The sequence below is a fragment of the Euleptes europaea genome, chromosome 1, assembly GCF_029931775.1.
Source record: "Euleptes europaea isolate rEulEur1 chromosome 1, rEulEur1.hap1, whole genome shotgun sequence".
Classification (NCBI taxonomy): Eukaryota; Metazoa; Chordata; class Lepidosauria; order Squamata; family Sphaerodactylidae; genus Euleptes; species Euleptes europaea.
Window position 1 is genome coordinate 177046233 of NC_079312.1, and position 18479 is coordinate 177064711.

The window sequence follows — 18479 nt, forward strand, 5'->3', positions numbered from 1 at the left end:
TTTTTTCCCTCCCTCCCACATTAGGTCGAAGATAACTTTGTGCTGGAAAGTGAGAAAGAGAAATTTGTGGAGGAATTGAAGGCTGTTGTTTGCCAGGCTCAGGATATCATCCGTAGCCTCCCTGCGGAAGAGAGAGCCTCTGGCGCGGACGTCGCTCCTTCGGATCCAGCCTGTGCCCAAGTAAGTCCCGTTTGTTTAGCCATGCCAAGCGTTCTGGGAAGGTGTGTGCTTGTGTTGGGAAACTCCCGTTTTATATTCATCTATTCGTTTTTAATTCAGACAGGATCGTCTGAACAAGTTCAGATAAACCCAGCATCTACTCAAACTGGCAGTAAGTAACTATTTTAAAACCTTTGACACTTGAAGGACACAACCAACCAACCCATCCTCGTCCTCCTCCTTAAAGGTGAAAGTCATAGAACAAAACAGACTCCCTTCTGTCAATTGTGCTGGTTTTTGTTCTTTAAATCTGTACCTAGTAGTTGACTTTCAGAACGGTATTCTTCATATGTGCTTCGGCTGCATATTGTTAACTCTGTGCTTTGGTTCTGATCATTATTCTGAAAGTCTGAGTGATTTATGGCCAGCTTCAGGCTAGGATAAATATGGCCAGCTTCAGGCTAGGATAAAAGCTTTTAAGAGGTATGGCCCCAGTGGGTTCTGTGTAGCTGAGAATGGAGCAAAAATTGATTTTGGGTTTGACTTTTAAGAACCTAGAAAATAAACCCCTTTATTGTGGTTGTCGGTGGCTCCAAACTTGTCTCGAGGGGAGATGAAAAAAGCCAGCTAGCCTTCATTCCATATAGTTAGTGGTGTTATTCAGAGTAATTTGTTAGGTGTAAAAGTTCCCTAGTTTTAAGAGAGCAATCCTAGATGGCTCTATTCAGAATCCTACTCAGGTCTATACAGCGGGGCTTATTCCTAGGAAAGTGTTGTTGTTTTTATTGCACTGTAACTGTTCCTATTGGTTATGAATGGTGCAAATTTGTTTTAAGTCACAATTCTTTCTGAGTAAGGAACCCGGGCATGATAGTTGAAAAATGATAAGATCCTCTCTTGCCTGTTGACTTTCCCTTAGTGGAAAGTGGAATAGGAATTCACCCTCATCTGTGTACTTAAGTGCACCCTCTGGTGCAATACAATACCACTCAATTGCCACAACGGGCTGCTCTTCAAAGACATCAGAGTCTGTTCATAATTTTATTCCAGCAGGCATTAATTATTAGTATTGAGCCGTCTTTATATTTCTGGTTCTGGTATGGCCCTGGAAGAACAGAGCAGAGCCAGTGCTCTTTTTCTCAGGTTGGGCTTCTACTGTCCTCTTATAATTTCTACTAGCTGTGATTCCCTGTATCTTTTTGTCCCCGGGGGACTGGGCCATTTGAAAACCTAGGCCAGGACTCCAAAGGAACCTCAGGTAGACAAGCTGGAACATGTCCAGAGGAGGGCAACAAAGATGGTGAGGGGCCTGGAGACCAAATCCTATGAGGAAAGGTTGAAGGAGCTGGGTATGTTTAGCCTGGAGAGGAGAAGACTGAGACGGGATATGATAACCATCTTCAAGTACTTGAAGGGCTGTCATAGAGGATGGTGCCGAGTTGTTTTCTGTTGCCCCAGAAGGTCAGGCCAGAACCAGCAGGTTGAAATTAAATCAAAGAGTTTCCATCTAGACATTAGGAAGAACTTTCTAACAGTTAGAGTGGTTCCTCAGTGGAACAGGCTTCCTCGGGAGGTGGTAAGTGCTCCTTCCCTGGAGGTTTTGAAACAGAAGCTAGGTGGCCATCTGTCAGCAATGCTGATTCTATGAGCTTAGGCAGATGATGAGAGGGAGGGCACCTTGGCCATCTTCTGGTCATGGAGTAGGGGCCACTGGGGGTGTGGGGGGGGAGGTAGTTATTGATTTCCTGCATTGTGCAAGGGGTTGGACTCGATGACCCCGATGGTCCCTTCCAACTCTGTGATTCTGTGACTAGTTCTGTGTGCTGGTATTGGGCTTTGGGGTGTATTTCTAAAAGAGCAGCCTCCCTTACTACATGGTAAACCGATTCTGGAACTGAGCAGGGCCTTCAAAAGCAGGTTGTGATACGGCACAAGATTGTGCTTTCCAAAAGAAATAAAAGTTTTCCTAGGTGTGTCAAAGCCTTAGGTGCTCCTGAAAGAAGCTCTCTGGACTCCAGCCCTACATTCTACTGATGGCTTCACAGTGGCCAAGTCTATTGCATTGCTAGCATTCTGGGCATATTGATGTGTGTTCCTTTTCTCTTCTATAAGAAGAGGGTGTTACAAGTAGTAGATGTAATTATTTTTGCATATGGTGGAGGGTTGAACACACGTGAACACACGAAGCTGCCTTATACTGAATCAGACCCTTTGGTCCATCAAAGTCAGTACTGTCTACTCAGACCAGCAGCAGCTTTCCGGGGTCTCAGGCGGAGGTCTTTCACATCACCTACTTGCCTAGTCCCTTTAACTGGAGATGCCGGGGATTGAACCTGGGACCTTCTGCGTGCCAAGCAGATGCTCTACCACAACCCCTCTTCATGGCTCTCCAGGGTCTCAGGCAGAGGTCTTTCACATCACCTACTTGCCTAGTCCCTTTAATTGGAGATGTCAGGGATTGAACCTGGGGACCTTCTGCGTGCCAAGCAGATGCTCTGCCACTGAGCCACAGCCCCTGAGACACACACAAACCCCTTGAAAGTCATGGACAAGTAATTGTCCTTAGTAAAGTGAGTGCAGTTAACTCTCTGTAATAAAATAGATCCATGCAATTAAATCTGGCTAAAGACTTAGAGAGCCTTTGTTTAGAACAGGGGTGTCGAACTCATTTGTTACGAGGGCTGGAGAGGACATAAATGTCACTTGGTCGGGCCATGCCTCGCCAGCCCAAATCAGGACTGGAGTGGGTGGCTGGCTCGCGGACCGGATAAGAGCTGTCAAGAGCCAGGATCCGGCCCGCAGGCCTTAAGTTTGACACCCTTGGTCTGGAAGGAGACATTGGATTAGAAGGAAATCAGCTGAAATTGAATTAAAGCCCTGTTGTACGGCGCACCCTTGAATCCTCATTCCTTGCTGGACAACTGGAGTTTCTTCCACGGGCAAGCTACTTTGGTAATGTTATATTCCTGCTTCAGCTGAAGCACAGCTGAATTGGCGGCGTAAGAACTAATGGTCTGCACTGTTGAAGCAGGGACAGGATTGCCGGGATACAACCTGGCTTGCTAGTTATTACATGTCCAGGAGCGATTTTAGTGAAAACAGATACGGTTCTGAGATGAGTTGGTCAAGGCAGGCTCCACAATATGAGTGCACATCCAGCCTGTGGCAAACAACGGGTGTGGGTATGGTCAGACGCCTACCATTTTGGTGGGTACTACCATGAAGACTCTCTAAGGCAGGAAAAGCCAATGGATCTGAGCAAAGGCAAAATGGTTCCATCTGCAGAACTCTGCTTCATAAATGTACAAGACAAGTGGGTAGAGTAAGGTTGCAAAAGTCTTAAGCTTGCAAAGGGGACACACTGGTGGCGAAAGGGGGTATCCCGTGGAAGCAGCTTTAAATTCTTTTTTTAAAAAACCTACATCTTTGTTATCCATCACTGTTAAATAAGTCATGTGTATTTTTGTGTGTGTGTGTGTGGAACATAACTACCTATGCTATGTAGAGTGGTGTAAGAGGAAGCCGGTCGATACTGACGAACCGAGACAGGCAGGAAGGATTCCTTCCTCACCACTGTAGCAATTGTTCGGAAATGCTGTTTTTTAAAAACCCTCCATCTCAGCAAGCAAGGCGAGGAAGACGTGCAGCGGGAGGGTGTCTTCTCAGTGACAGATGAAGACAGAGCTTGTGAAACTCAGGGCCAAACCAGTTCGGGCCTCGTCAGACAATACACTCCCAGCCCTTTTGAAAAAGCCCCTGGCCGTGTGTGCGGTGGGAGGGGGCAATTTGAATTGAGATCGCAGCATTTGGGGGCAGGGTTAAACCTCTGCCCTCCTGCACCATTATCCTAATTTAAAACGGCCTCAGGAGGCTGCTGTGTATATCCCATTTGGAAAACTTACATGTGATGATACCAAGTTTTCCAAAAGGGGCACGCGGCATCACCCTGCAGCTGTTTTGTGTGTGTGTGACGTGCCGTCAAGTCACTTCTGACTTATGGCAACCCTATGAATCAACGTCCTCCAAAATGTCCTATCCTTAACAGCCTTGCTCAGATCTTGCAAATTGAGGGCTTTGGCTTCTTTTATTGAGTCAATCCATCTCTTGCTGGGTCTTCCTCTTTTCCTGCTGCCTTCTACTTTTCCTAGCATAATTGTCTTTTCCAGTGACTCTTGTCTTCTCATAATGTGACCTAAATACGACAGCCTCAGTTTAGTCATTTTAGCTTCTAGGGTCAGTTCCGGCTTGATTTGATCTAGAACCCACTGATTTGTTTTTTTTTTGGCGGTCCACGGTATCTGGAACACTGTCCTCCAACGCCACATTTCAAAGGAATCTACTTTCTTCCTATCAGCTTTCTTCATTGTCCAGCTTTCACACCCATATACAGTAATGGGGAATACTATGGCATGAATTAACTTGATCTTGGTTGCCCGTGACACATCCTTACATTTAAGAATCTTTTCTAGCTCCTTCATGGCTGCCCTTCCCAGTCTCAACCTCCTTCTGATTTCTTGGCTGCAGTTCTCCCTTTTGGTTGATGATGGAGCCAAGGAATAGAAAGACTTCAACAATTTCAGTTTCCTCATTGCAGCTGTTTTAGATTGGGGGGGGGGGGAACGCTGCTGGAGGTGGAAATTTAACACGCCCCCCCATGTTGTCATCTCAATCCAGATTGTGCCCCTGAGCGCAAGGTAAGTGACTTAAAAAAAATGCCAGGAACTCCTGGCACGGGACTTCCTGTGTATCGCCTACTTCGATTTTAAGATTCAGATTACTGGACAACAATGCCTCTAAGTGTCCCACTCACTGCAGCAGCACTATTGCTCCATATATTTTTATGCAATTCTTGGGCTTTTTGCTGTTGTGGCACACTTCTTAATATGATAGCGGCGTGATCACCCCTTATGGCTTTTCTCTCTCTTCCTCCAGGCGAGTCCGCTCCCCAGTCATCTCCCGTTGGGCGCTGGAGGTTTTGCATCAATCAGACAATAAGGAACAGAGAATCTCAGGCCCCCTGCGCTCTTGTCCAGTCAACTACAGTTGATCCAGGGGGTCAGGAAACAGCAGGTGAGTCTGTGATGGGTCAAAAAGAAGGCACTGGTCATTTTTTTACTGGTCTCTGGGACAGTAATGGGTCACCAGAACAGACTGAAGACTATAGTCGGCAGGAAGCTCAGTCTCTTTGCTTTGAATGACAGCAGATGGCTTCACCTAGGAAGGCTGCAGGTTGGGTTTAGTCCTGGCGGTGGACTGGAGCCCTATTTTGGGAAAAGAATCCCCTCATAAGAGCATAAGGGAAGCCCTGCTGGATCAGACCCATCAAGTCCAGCAGTCTGTTCACATAGTGGCCAACCAGGTGCCTCTAGGAAGCCCCCAAGCAAGACGACTGCAGCAGCACCATCCTGCCTGTGTTCCACAGCACCCAAGATAATAGGGATGCTCCTCTGATCCTGGAGAGAATAGGTATGCATCATGACCAGTGTCCATTTTAACTAGTAGCCATGAATACCCCTTTCCTCCATGAATGTGTCCACTCCCCTCTTAAAGCCTTCCAAGTTGGTAGCCATCACCACATCCTGGGGCAGGGAGTTCCACAATTTATCTATGTGATGTTTGAAAAAATACTTCCTTTTATCTGTTTTGAATCTCTCACCCTCCAGCTTCAGCAGATGACCCCACGTTCTGGTATTATGGGAGAGGGAGAAAATCTTCTCCCTGTCCACTCTCTCCAAACCATGCATAATTTTATAGACCTCTATCATGTTTCCCCTAAGCCGCCTTCTTTCCAAGCTAAACAGCCCTAAGCGTCTTAACAGCTCCCCATAGGACAGTTGCTCTATTCCCCTAATCATTTTGGTATTATTTTCTTCACCTTCTCAAGCTCTGTAATATCCTTTTTTAGGTGTGGTGATCCGAACTGTGCACAGCATTCCAAGTGTGGTCTCACCATAGATTTGTACAAGGGCAGTATGATATCACCAGTTTTATTCTCAATTCCTCGTCTAATTATGGCCCGCATAGAATTCCTTTAAGTGCAACTTCTCACAGACATGGGAGGCTGTTCTTTATCCTTCAGGATCTCCACTCCCTTTCGGTCAGGAAGCAGGGCCCACCTCATGACCCGAGAGCCAGCATGGTGTAGCGGTTAAGAGCGGTGGGCTGTAATCTGGAGAACCAGGTTCGATTTCCCACTCCTCCACATGAGCGGCGGACTCTAATCTGATGGCCGTGTTGGTTTCCCCACTCCTCCACATGAAGCCAGCTGGGTGACCTTGGGCTAGTCACAGCTCTCTCAGCCCCACCTACCTCACAGGGTGTCTGTTGTGGGGAAGGGAAGGTGATTGTAAGCCGGTTTGATTCTTCCTTAAGTGGTAGAGAAAGTCGGCATAAAAAAACAAACTCTTCTTCTTCTGAGACTCATTGTACGTTTCAGTGGGGCATTCTGTGCCAAAAAGGCTGCAGGTAGATTTGCTGGGGTGGTTTTCTTTCCGCACTCGATCAGTACTGATTTGTGTCTTTGCCACCCCTCCTAAATGATCCTTATTTTTTTTTTCTCAGTGTCGTGTGTAGCTTTTGCTGAGAAGGTACAGTTGCCAGATACAAGAGCACTTTCTCTCTCTTTTTTTAACAGGTTTGGTTATCAGGACTATTCCTGCTTTTTAAACCTTGCTAGCAAAAAGGAAAACCTTTCCTGACTGAATAAATATTCCAGCATTTAAGAGGTTGGGTTCAAGAGAAACATCTCTTACAGGGATGCGACCATATGTATAATGCAACAAAACACAGCAGCAGCCCAAAAATTCTGGCTGCTCCCCGTTAGCCGTTTCCCCCCACACCACTCCATGTATACAGTCATTACCCAGGAAGCTTATTTCAGTTTGTCAGCAGCTTCCCACAACAATCAGACACTTCCAGCCTTGAGGCTCAACAGAGGATTCAGTCAAAACCAAAATGCTTCTTGGGGTCACTGAGGAATGACAATAAAGCAGTCCCAAAGTTGCTGTGTCCTTCACAAGGAAAACGCTATCAAAGCCAAAATCACAGATAGAGGTTGCCAGATTGGCATGTATCTAAGAAGATAGGGCTATCCATGGCTACTGGTCAAAATGAATAGTAGTCATGGTGCATACCTATTCTCTCCGGGATCAGAGGAGCATGCCTGTTATATTAGGTGCTGTGGAACGCAAGCAGGATAATGCTGCTGCAGTCGTCTTGTTTGTGGGCTTCGTAGAGGCACCTGGTTGGCCACTATGTGAACAGACTACTGGACTTGATGGGCCTTGGTCTGATCCAGCATGGCTTTTCTGATGTTCTTATGGAGGATGGGGATATCCATGGCTACTAGACCAAATGTATACTAGTCATGATGCATACCTATTTTCTCCAGTATCAGGGGAGCATGCCTGTTCTATTAGATTGCTGTGGAACACAGGCAGGATAATGCTGCTGCAGTCGTCTTGCTTATAGGCTTCCTAGAGGCACCTGGTGATCACAGTGAACAGAGATTCTAGCCTTTAAAGGCAAGATGGCTTTCCCTAGTGTTCTGGTGATAAGCCTTGCCGATTCCTCTCTCGTGTTTGCAGAATTGTCAACGGAGAACCCAAAAGAAGACAGCCCCCAGGATTGTCCGCAGGCTGTGGAAAACATTGGAAACCAGCGCAGGCTCACCCCTTCTTCCAGCTCAAGTGAGCCAGCGAGCGACAGTGTGGCGCCTGAACCTCAAACGTTGGAAACTGAGCAGCTGGTTCTTCCTCACCACGCAGAAGACAGCACGGATAACTTGCTTCCTGTCATTGGCTGTGACAACAACGAGGGTGTCGCTCCTGAGCCTGCTTCCTCTCTGGGGGCAGAGACCCAAGCCAACGACATTCACTCGTCTTCAGATGTGCCCCAACCAATGTCTGACATCGCTGACCCGAATCTGTCCACCTCTGCACTGACCCCCTGCCCCGCCCTAGCCGCTGAGGGAGCAGATAACTCAGCAAGCGCTGAACAGGCCGGTTCTTTGGCCCAGACCCCGGGCCAGGAAGGCTCTTCCCTCCACTCCACCCTGGAGTCAGACAGCGAGGGCCCCCCCAAGATGGACTTCACCGACAACAACATCAAGACGCTGGACGAGAAGCTGCGGACACTCCTGTACCAGGAGCACAGCTTGTCGGGAACCTCCCCCGAGAGCCAGAAAGACACGCAGAGTGCGGTGGAGTCTCCATTCTCCTCTTCTGCCGAAGACACGCTCCCCTGCCTGCTCCCCGACGGCCAGGACCCTAACTCCCCCGAAGAGACCCAGCAAAGCCCTGCTGAGCCTCTGGACCCCCAGGGTACGCTCAGTCCATCCGCCAGCCATCCTGAGGGTTTGCCAGTGCTGCAGAGGGAGCACATCGTTATCACTTCCTCACCCGGCGATCTCTGCATGCATGTGAGTACCCGTTGGGTAGGTTGGGACTGGTCTTGAAAACAGTTTGTCCTGCAGCGGGTGAAATCATAACACACCGGGCAGCCTAACGGATGCTGGCAACTAATAGGTAAGCATCCTCTCCAGGTAGATTATTTGCAACACGATGTCTTTTCCCACCTTCCACTGTTTTCGTGGCAGAAGATCCGGAACCTCAGGGCCAAACCACATGGGATGGAGATCACGGGGCTGTTTTTAACCTGTAAAAACGAACTAGCATGTGCATGTGGCTGCAATTTGGATCAGATCCAGGCAGGAAAGGAAGAGGGTTTAACCATTCACGTACTGCTTGAAGCCGGGGCTCCCTGTGTTAAGAGGAGGGCAACAAAGATGGTGAGGGGTTTGGAGACCAAGTCCTATGAGGAAAGGTTGAAGGAGCTGGGTATGTTTAGCCTGAAGAGGAGAAAACAGAGGGGATATGATAACCATCTTCAAGTACTTGAAGAGCTGTCATATAAAGGATGGTGCCGAGTTGTTTTCTGTTGCCCCAAAAGGTCAGACCAGAACCAACGGGTTGAAATTAAATCAAAAGAGTTTCCGTCTAGACATTAGGAAGAATTTTCTAACAGTTAGAGCGGTTCCTCAGTGGAATAGGCTTCCTCGGGAGGTGGTGAGCTCTCCTTCCCTGGAGGTTTTTAAGCAGAGGCTAGATGGCCATCTGTCAGCAATGCTGATTCTATGACCTTAGGCAGTTCATGAGAGGGAGGGCATCTTGGCTATCTAGGCATGGAGGAGGGGTCACTGGGTGTGTGTGGGGGAGATAGTTGTGAAATTCCTGCATTGTGCAGGGGGTTGGACTAGATGACCCTGGTGGTACCTTCCAACTCTATGATTCTAATATCAAGTTTAAAGAGGTAAAAAGATGTTCTTTTAAAACTTTGTATGAAGATAGTTTCGGGAGGGTAGCTGTGTCGTTCTGCAGTAAAAGAGATAGATTGGAGTCCAGTAACATCATAGACCAGCAAGATTAGCGTTGAGCTTGATGAAAATGTTTATTTGGTTTGTGGCAGCTGCAAAAAACCCGCAGAGCTGGTAGAAGTGCAGAAGAGGGCAATGAAGATGCTTAAGGGGTTGAGTGCCTTTCCTGTGAGAAAAGGCTAAAGTGTCAGTATCAGAGGAGCATGCCTGTTATATTAGGTGCTTTGGAACACAGGCAGGATAATGCTGCTGCAGTCGTCTTGCTTGTGGGCTTCCTGGAGGCACCTGGTTGGCCACTTTGTGAACAGACTACTGGGTCTGATCCTGCATGACTTTTCTTATGTTCTTATGTCTAGAGCTTTTCACTTAAGAAAAAAAGGCAACTGGGGGAGGGTTGGGAGACTGACGTGGAAGCAAGTGGATTAGGAGTTCCTCCAGGACATAACCACCAGCAGTCTTGCTTTATAAGAAACAGTGTCTTTTATTTACAGTGCACAGATAAAACATACCATCATGTACACTTCTCCACTACTACTTCCAGGCTGTAATTGGTATAATTGGTGTTACAGAAGCAGTCACACAGCCTTATATACACTCACTGCAGCTGATCTGAATTAGGCCACCTGTGGACCTGTGCCAAGCATTGCATCAGCAAACTGCCCAGATCCGGATTCCTGCAGTTCCCTTTGGTACCAGCAAGGCTATTGCTTCTGCTGACATCATCTTTGACCTCTCAGATCTCTCAGATCTGACAGCTATCACACAGCTGTTACTGTCAGATTATTACAATCAACTTGATACTCTGACACTCCTTCTCAAGTTGTTATAATAATTGGACCAGTTGTTTGAATACTCACTACAGATCAGCCACGTTTCTTTCACCTGCACACTTTACAATATATACATCCTTTTTGTTTATTGCATCAGCCACATTTTGATATCTTATCCTTATGTGCTAGCTCTTGCTTCTGAAACATTGCTCTTTTCCCAACCTCATTGCTGCAGCATTGTCAGTATATACTTTAACAGGTGCATTTACAGTTACATGCAGTTCTTTCAATGGGTACATGAACCACTCCAACTGCGTTACTGTTTCGCTTATTGCACTGTACTCAGCCTCACAAGTACTCATTGCAACGAATGACTGAGTCACTGACTTCCAGTGAATTGGAGCCTTGCCCAGATATAACACATACCCACTGGTGGACTTTGCTTTTGACTGGTCTGCCCATGAAGCTTCAGAATAGGCAACCAGTTCTCCATCATAAGCATTAAGGCACAGCTTCCTGTGCATAGATCCTTTCAGGTATCTTAGCACCCTTTTTGCTGCCTTCCAGTCAGTTACTGTTGGTGACATGCATTGTTTACTCAGGCAGTGCACAGCCTGATATACGTCTGGTCTAGACCAGGTTGTGAGATACAGCAGGCTTCCTACCAGAGATTGATACATCGTTCTATCACACTCTGCCTGTCCCTCTGTTTCTCCATTCACATAACCTGTTACCATGGGAGAGTCTACAACATTAGCTTATAACATTTTAAACTTCTCCAGAAGCTGTTGTAAAACATTCCATCTTCACCTCTGCTTATTTGCACTCCCAGGTAGTTACTTAGTCTGCCAAGACATTTTAGTTTAAAACGTTCACCAAGTAGCTTCTCAAAATGCTCTTTGTCACCTTTATTATTAGTCATTAAACACAGGTCGTCTACCCAAGATGTCACAAAGCACTCTTTCTGTCCTGAACATTTGGAAAACAAATAGGAATCAGACACACTGCTTGAATCCTAATTTCTTGATAGCATCAGTCAAACAATGGTTCCACTCTCTAGCAGACTGATGGAGACCATATAAAGTTTTGTTTAATTTTAGGACCATGCTTTCCTGCCTTAATTCAAAACCAGGTATTTGCTTCATGACTTCACAGTCTCACAACCAGGTGCAGCCAATTACCAAACCACCACCTGGTAGATTAGTGTGAGAAAAAACCTTGAGCTATTGCAAAGCTTCCAGTTCAGCTTTCCTAGCTCTGAACCACAACAGCTTATCTCTTTCAGTTTCAGCTAATACACTTTCATTGCTGTCAGGTTCATAGCTTTCAGCATCCATATTGCAAACATGATCACAATCTTCAAAACCAAACTTCACCGGTGGCACACCTTTGGTGCTCCTCTCAGATCTCCTGACTGCAGCTTCTCCCCCTGAAGTGTCAGAACGTTCTCCTTCTGAGCTGTCTGAACTTTCTACACTCTCCCTCCTGGGAGTACTAGCCGGAGAACCACCGTTACCTCTGGCTCCTTGCTGCTCTTTATTTTTTTTTTAATTATTTTTATTATTTTCTACAATTCAACAAAAATAAACATATCTCAACAATATATTTGGTTGTAACTGCTTGTAACAAAAAAAAATTCATTGCTATTACTGAGAATATGTTATCTATAATATTCAATGCTATCTACTATATGTGACTTCCCCGCATCTTCTTCAGTCACTAATTCTAACACTTTTGCATTTCAAATTAATTTCTAATCCTTATTTTCTCTCATACAGACTTGCTTTAAGCCATCTATACTACTTCTATAAGCAATTTCAAGTCCTACCTAGTTATAATATTATCATCATTGTCTCTATATAACATTCTATTATTCTATAATAAATGGATTAGATCAATACATAAACAAATTTTCCCATTAGAAATTCATCAAAGTAAATCCACCGTGGCTCCCTTACACCCCCAAAATAAGCATCATTTTAGCCATTATCTTGTTTTGGGAGGGGATCTGCCAGTCCTTCTTTATTTCCCAATCCCCACCCCCCGTTTTTCAATATAGTAGCTGCAATTCTGGCCTCTGAAAATGTAAAAAAAGATCCCAGTGATTGTATCCATTGGCTTCTTGTTAAAATTTCCAGCAGCTTCTTGCTAAAATCCTTCGTCATGTCTCCCTCCATCGCTGGCTGCCAGGAAGTGTTTTCTTGGGATAATAATGTTCCTCCTGTCAGCAGTAACTCAGACAAGTAGATTGTAGAGGTATTGAGTTCTCTCATGTTGCTCTCTCTCATTGCCAGCTGGTCACTTGCAGCTACCTCTTTAAAAATAAATTGTTCTAATTCATTGTCATTTTTTCCATTGACATAATTGTTGTCATATCTTGGGTCTTCATATCGTGGATCTCCTCAATAATTGTGTCCAGTTTTCCATTAATTGATTTAAATAGGATATTCATCACCTCAGCTAGTTGAAATACTTGATGTGAGAGCGCTTGTTGTTTTTCAAAGACTAAATCTTGTTGCACTGCAAACATGTCCATTTGTTTGAGTAACATCTCTTCCATCCTCTTGTTTGACATATCTGCTTGTATTCTTATATAGAAGCAGGCTTTGTAATTTTCAAGATATCCTCAATTACGCTTCAAAGCAGCACAGATAAAGAAAAGAAAGTAGACAGGAAACTGCAGTATCATAGACCCTGCGTCGTCTCCTCTCGGTGGTTAAGTGGTAGGAACGATTTGATGGTTACACCGGGGAGATTCACTTCAAGTCTTCCAATCTGCCCTGTCTTTTCGATGGTAACAAAGCCCTTCTTATTATCTTCCGGTCTTAAGAGGCGACGTGGCTGGACATTGAATCAAAGAAAGCCGGAAGTGGGGGGGGGGGAAGGTTTTCGTCTCCCTCCCTCCCCTCAAAGCATTTAATTGGTAGTTGTAAAGTCATTCAAAAGTCCCTTTTATTGCGTCTACTCACTGATCAAGTTGATAAGGTCTTAGTCAGTTCATTTAATGGCATTTGTTTATTTTAAAAGTCTTGTTACGCTGGGCAGGGAGTCGCCGGTTTTCGTAGGTGTTTGTATCGTCATTCAGGTCTTCTCAATCAAGATAAAGGCAAAAAGTGTCTTTTTACTCACTCTGACTTCCAAAGGTGAGGCTTCTTGTTCTTTTCATAGATTATTTGATGTTAATGTATAGAGGAGGTCAAAGCCTATAATCCAAAGAGTCGTCCGTGGCAATGGTGGCCCCTATGTGCCGGCGGGGACAACTTCCAAGTCTAAGAGAGGCTTAATAAAAGCTCTCTCAGAGAATATGGGAGTCCAAACCGCTCTTGAAGGCTGCAGGGGAATTTCCTGCTTCCCAATCCACTATTTAGGACCGAGTTGGAGTGCTTTTTGCACTCCAAATCTAAACGACTCTCGGTATCTCCTGGGAGCCCCCAGGAAACAATGGCGCTCGGACCAAACGCTCTACAGGAAGTCGCTCCTTGCTGCTCTTTAGAGGGCATAAACACTGTGTCAGGGATCTCATCTGAGCCATGCAATTTTTCCCAATTAAATGACTCACCAAAGTTGGCAGATCTGCTTATCGTAATTTTGTTATTGGTATCAGCAAAACGGTAGGATTTTGCAGCATTCTGATACCCGAGGAATAAAAGCGGCTTGGACTTTTTTCCTCCCCTTCCTCCTTAGCTTTAAAGGTATATTAACCCATGCCTTGGCACCAAACAGATGCTTTAGTAATGGTTTTCTCTTATACAAAGCAGTATAGGGGATGTTATCGATGCTGGATGTCCATAGACGGCTGATGAGGTAATTTGAGACCTTAATTGCCTCTGCCCAGAACCTAGGCTTTAGATTAGCGTCCTCTAACAGAGATTGCAGCATGGATTTCAAATAGCCTATCCTTCGTTCTGCAACTCCATTTTCCTGGGGGACACACGGGTTAGCAAGTCTGTGCTGTATTCCCTTGCTGTCTAACCACTGGGCTAACTCATTAGAGAGAAATTCTCCCCCCCCCGTCTCTCTGCAGGTTGGCAAGCGGCAAATCTAGCTGCCTTTCCACTCTTTTCACCCAGTATTTGATTGTCTTACAGGCTTCACTTTTATGCATGAGCAAATAAATCCAGCCGAACCTAGTAAAATCATCGATCAGAACCAGAGCCCATCTGTTCCCAGACACACTTTCTTGGAATGGGACACAGATATCCACATGGACAAGCCTTAGGGGTCTGTCTGTCACTCTTTGGCTTACTTTGGCTACTGGGGACCTTCTGCTTTTTACAGATTTACACACTGTACAATCAAGATAGGTGTTACACTTGTTAAGCTTTACCTCATTTTCCCCTAACAAGCTCAGGGTTTTCTGTATCGTAGACAAAGAGGCATGGCCTAAACGCCAGTGTAACAAATGTAGGCACTCAGAATGAGGATTAACATTTGAAGTTCCCACTGTGCTTGTGGCTTCCCCAGCCCCTCTGCGCACCACATAAACGTCCTGCTTTAACTGCCCTTGTAACAGCATCTTTCCCTCTCTGCTTATCTGGCAGGTGTTTCCTGTAAAACTCACAAAGAAACCAGCCCCTTCAAGGCAGATACGCTTAGCAGATTATTCTCCAGGCGAGGCCGCAGAGCACATTTTGGAACATATGGCTTAACTCAGGGAAGTTTAAACTGCCCTGACATTGGACCTCTAAATGCTTCCCGTCTGCCAAGCTTACATGCGTTCTTGCAGACTCATGTTTATTTGATAGTAAGGAGCTGTCTTTAACAAAAACCTTACTTGCACCACTATCAACCAGCCATACATCCTCACCCTTAGCAGTCCCAGCCAGCACAACCGCTGTGTGTGTGGCATTCTTGTCCTGTTGCTTAGCCATCTTCTTCTTTAACTGGGGGCAGTTCCGTCTGAGGTGCTGAGTGCTCCCACAAGAATAACATTTTCTCACATAGAGCACACAGTCCTCCCCCTCTTGATTGAAGACTCCACTCCTCCGGCCCGCTCCAAAGCCTTGCTTCTCCGAAGTCTGCGCTGAGTAGGTTTCATTCCCACTTACAGGCTGTCTCTGCTGCGGGGCTGAGGTCAACGGTGTTGGCTGTGACGAACCTCTCTGCCGGGGATGGAATTCTGGGGTGTAAGACTTGTGGGCTGTTGTCACCACAGATGGACGAGGCGCTGCTCTATCCATCAAGGGATGTCTGGTTCCCAGCGGGGCTGCAGTCATCTGAAAACGTCCCTCCTGCCGATGCTCCTCGTCTTCCAGGATCTTTCCAGTCACATAATCATATGTGAGCTGCTGCACGGCCATGCATTCCAGTGAGGCCACTAACACATCAAAGCTTTCATCAAGGGAACCCAGCATGATGTAAACTTTATCCTCATCTGCAATTACTTTCCCTCTCAGTTCCAGCTGCCGAAACAAGTCAGCCAGACCTCTCAAATGCTCTGAGACAGGAATGTGAGGTGATTTATAAGTCCTGTATAATCGCCTCATTAGTGTTAGTATTGAGCCAGCAGAGTCTCTGCGATAAACTCCTTGCAAAGTCTCCCACGCAGATTTTGCTGTGAGTTTACTGGCAATGTAAACTAATTGGCCATCCCCCACCGTCAGTATTATGTTGGCAAGTGCCTTCTTATCTTTCTCTTGCCCTTCATCAGCAGCAGCAGCGGGGGTCCGGGCCACAACATCCCATAAACCTTCTCTCTTAAGGTAATGCTCAATTCTCACCAACCATATAGAGTAGTTGTCAGCGTTGAGCCGCTCCACCGGGATTGCAGATTGAGCCATCACTCCCACTCAATCTCTCACTGTTTCAAAAAAGCCTCTGGACGTCCTGGAAACTCAGCCGAGCTCTCACCACACGACTCCTGCGCAGTGAAGCAAATTCTGGGCCCATAACCCTGACGTGGAAGCAAGTGGATTAGGAGTTCCTCCAGGACATAACCACCAGCAGTCTTGCTTTATAAGAAACAGTCTTTTATTTACAGTGTCTTTTATTTACAGTGCACAGATAAAACATACCATCACGTACACTTCTCCACTACTACTTCCAGGCTGTAATTGGTATAATTGGTGTTACAGAAGCACAGTCACACAGCCTTATATACACTTACTGCAGCTGATCTGAATTAGGCCACCTGTGGACCTGTGCCAAGCATTGCATCAGCAAACTGCCCAGATCCGGATTCCTGCAGTTCCCTTTGGTACCAGCAAGGCTATTGCTTCTGCTGACATCATCTTTGACCTCTCAGATCTCTCAGATCTGACAGCTATCACACAGCTGTTACTGTCAGATTATTACAACCAACTTGATACTCTGACAGAGACATGGTAGTGTTTTATAAAATTATGCATGAGGTGAAGAAAGCTGATAACCGAGAACTTTCCCTCCTCCTTCCAAAATGCTCGAACTCAAGGAAAACCAATTTGGTTGGTGGCCAAGAAATTTCGGGACAGACAAATGAAAGTACTACTTTATTCAGTAATTAATTACATTGTGGAATTCACTGCCAGTGGAGATAGCGAGGGCCACAGACATAAGACGGCTTTAAAAGAGGCTTAGACAGATTCATGGTAGAGAGGCCCATCAATAGCAACTAGCCATGAGGAGTAAAGGGAACCTCCACAGTCAGAGGCAGCTAACCTCTGAATCCCATTCCTCAGGGACAGAATTGGGGGAATCCTTGGCCTCTGTACCCTGTTTGTTGACCCTCCGGGACCACAGATTGGCCACCATGTGAAAACGCTAACTGGACCACTGGTCTGATCCCGGCAGGGCTCTTCTTGTGTTATTTTCTCCAAAAACGCAACCTAACTTCCTGCTTTAATTATTGTCTTGCAGTTCAGACTCCGTCCTCTGCTACTGGGACTTCCAAACTGCCAGGGAAGAGTTTGATACCATTTTTAGTCCCCTTTCCAGCTGGAGACATTTTGACTTAAGCTGAGCTAAGGAGGAGTATTACGTTTCTTGTGTGTTGCTTTATGAGAAGATATAGTTCAAGGCATGGAAATGGGAAAAAAGGAAAATGTCTTAATAAAAACAATTTTTCATTATTTTAATAGGTCTTCTATTTTTAAAAAAATAAAAGAAACATATGTTATGTTTGTATTTTTTTGCAGGTGTAGGTGAGGGCTTTCAGGGCCAACCTAGATGTTGGATGCTCTGGATAACCTATAAAGCATTCCTTTATAGCTGAGCCAGCGTGGTGTAGTGTTTAAGATTGGTGGTTTGGAGCGGTGGAGTCTGATCTGGAGAACCGGGTTTGATTCCCCAGTCCTCCACATGAGCGGTGGAGGCTAATCTGGTGAACTGGGTTGGTTTCCCCACTCCTACACCCAAAGTCAGCAGACTTTGGGCTAGTCACAGCTCTCTCTGCCCCACTTACCTCACAGGGTGTCTGTTGTGGGGAAGGGAAGGTGGTTGTAAGCCAGTTTGATTCTTCCTTAAGTGGTAGAGAAAGTCGGCATATAAACATCAACACTTCTTCTTCTGCTTTTCTGCAAAAGCACCAAGTGTGAGACTACACAAAAGGATCCAGCTTCCTAAGGGTCTCTGACTTTAGAAGAAGCACCGTATTCCTAGCCCTTACTGTTGTAAAGATAGTATGCAAGTCTACGGGCACATCCTAGCGAAATCTCAGAAAGGTGGCTGAATATGTTTTACAGTGATTGGGTGTGGGACGTCAGTGCCCTGTGTAGTTCCTTTCCTTTACTTAAAACTGGAAAATAAAAGAAGTGCTACAAACTTGCTTGATATTTACACAGGGCAGGGGAGGGGCTGTGGCTCAGCGGTAGAGCATCTGCTTGGCATGCAGAAGGTCCCAAGTTCAATCCCCGGCATCTCCAGTTAAAGGGACCAGGCAAATAGGTGATGTGAATAGACCTCAGCCTGAGACCCTGGAGAGCCGCTGCCGGTCAGAGTAGACAATACTGACTTTGATAGACCCAGGGTCTGATTCAGTATAAGCAAGCTTCATGTGTTCGTGGCAAAGAATTCTCTTGGCGCAGATTTTTGTGTGTGTTTGTCTTGGGAGCAGAGCAGACATACGTTTCTCTGGCTTCGCAGAGAGGCGTAGTAGCAAAACGATTGAGGTCAGGATGCTTTGCCTCTTCCTTTCAGTTCGCATTATACCCTTTGACCCCAATTCCCGAGTCCTAAGGGTATCAGTTAAAATATAAAAGTGT

General features: G+C 45.9%; 1 protein-coding gene across 1 annotated transcript in view; it reads left to right on the forward strand.

Moving 5' to 3' along the window:
- Nucleotides 1-18479, forward strand: part of WNK3 (WNK lysine deficient protein kinase 3) — a 102345-nt gene that overhangs the window by 64358 nt on the left and 19508 nt on the right. The window contains exons 13-16 of the mRNA XM_056850223.1: nucleotides 25-180; nucleotides 280-331; nucleotides 5092-5229; nucleotides 7746-8578. Coding sequence (XP_056706201.1) covers nucleotides 25-180; nucleotides 280-331; nucleotides 5092-5229; nucleotides 7746-8578 — 1179 coding nt within the window. The remainder of the gene's footprint in view (nucleotides 1-24; nucleotides 181-279; nucleotides 332-5091; nucleotides 5230-7745; nucleotides 8579-18479) is intronic.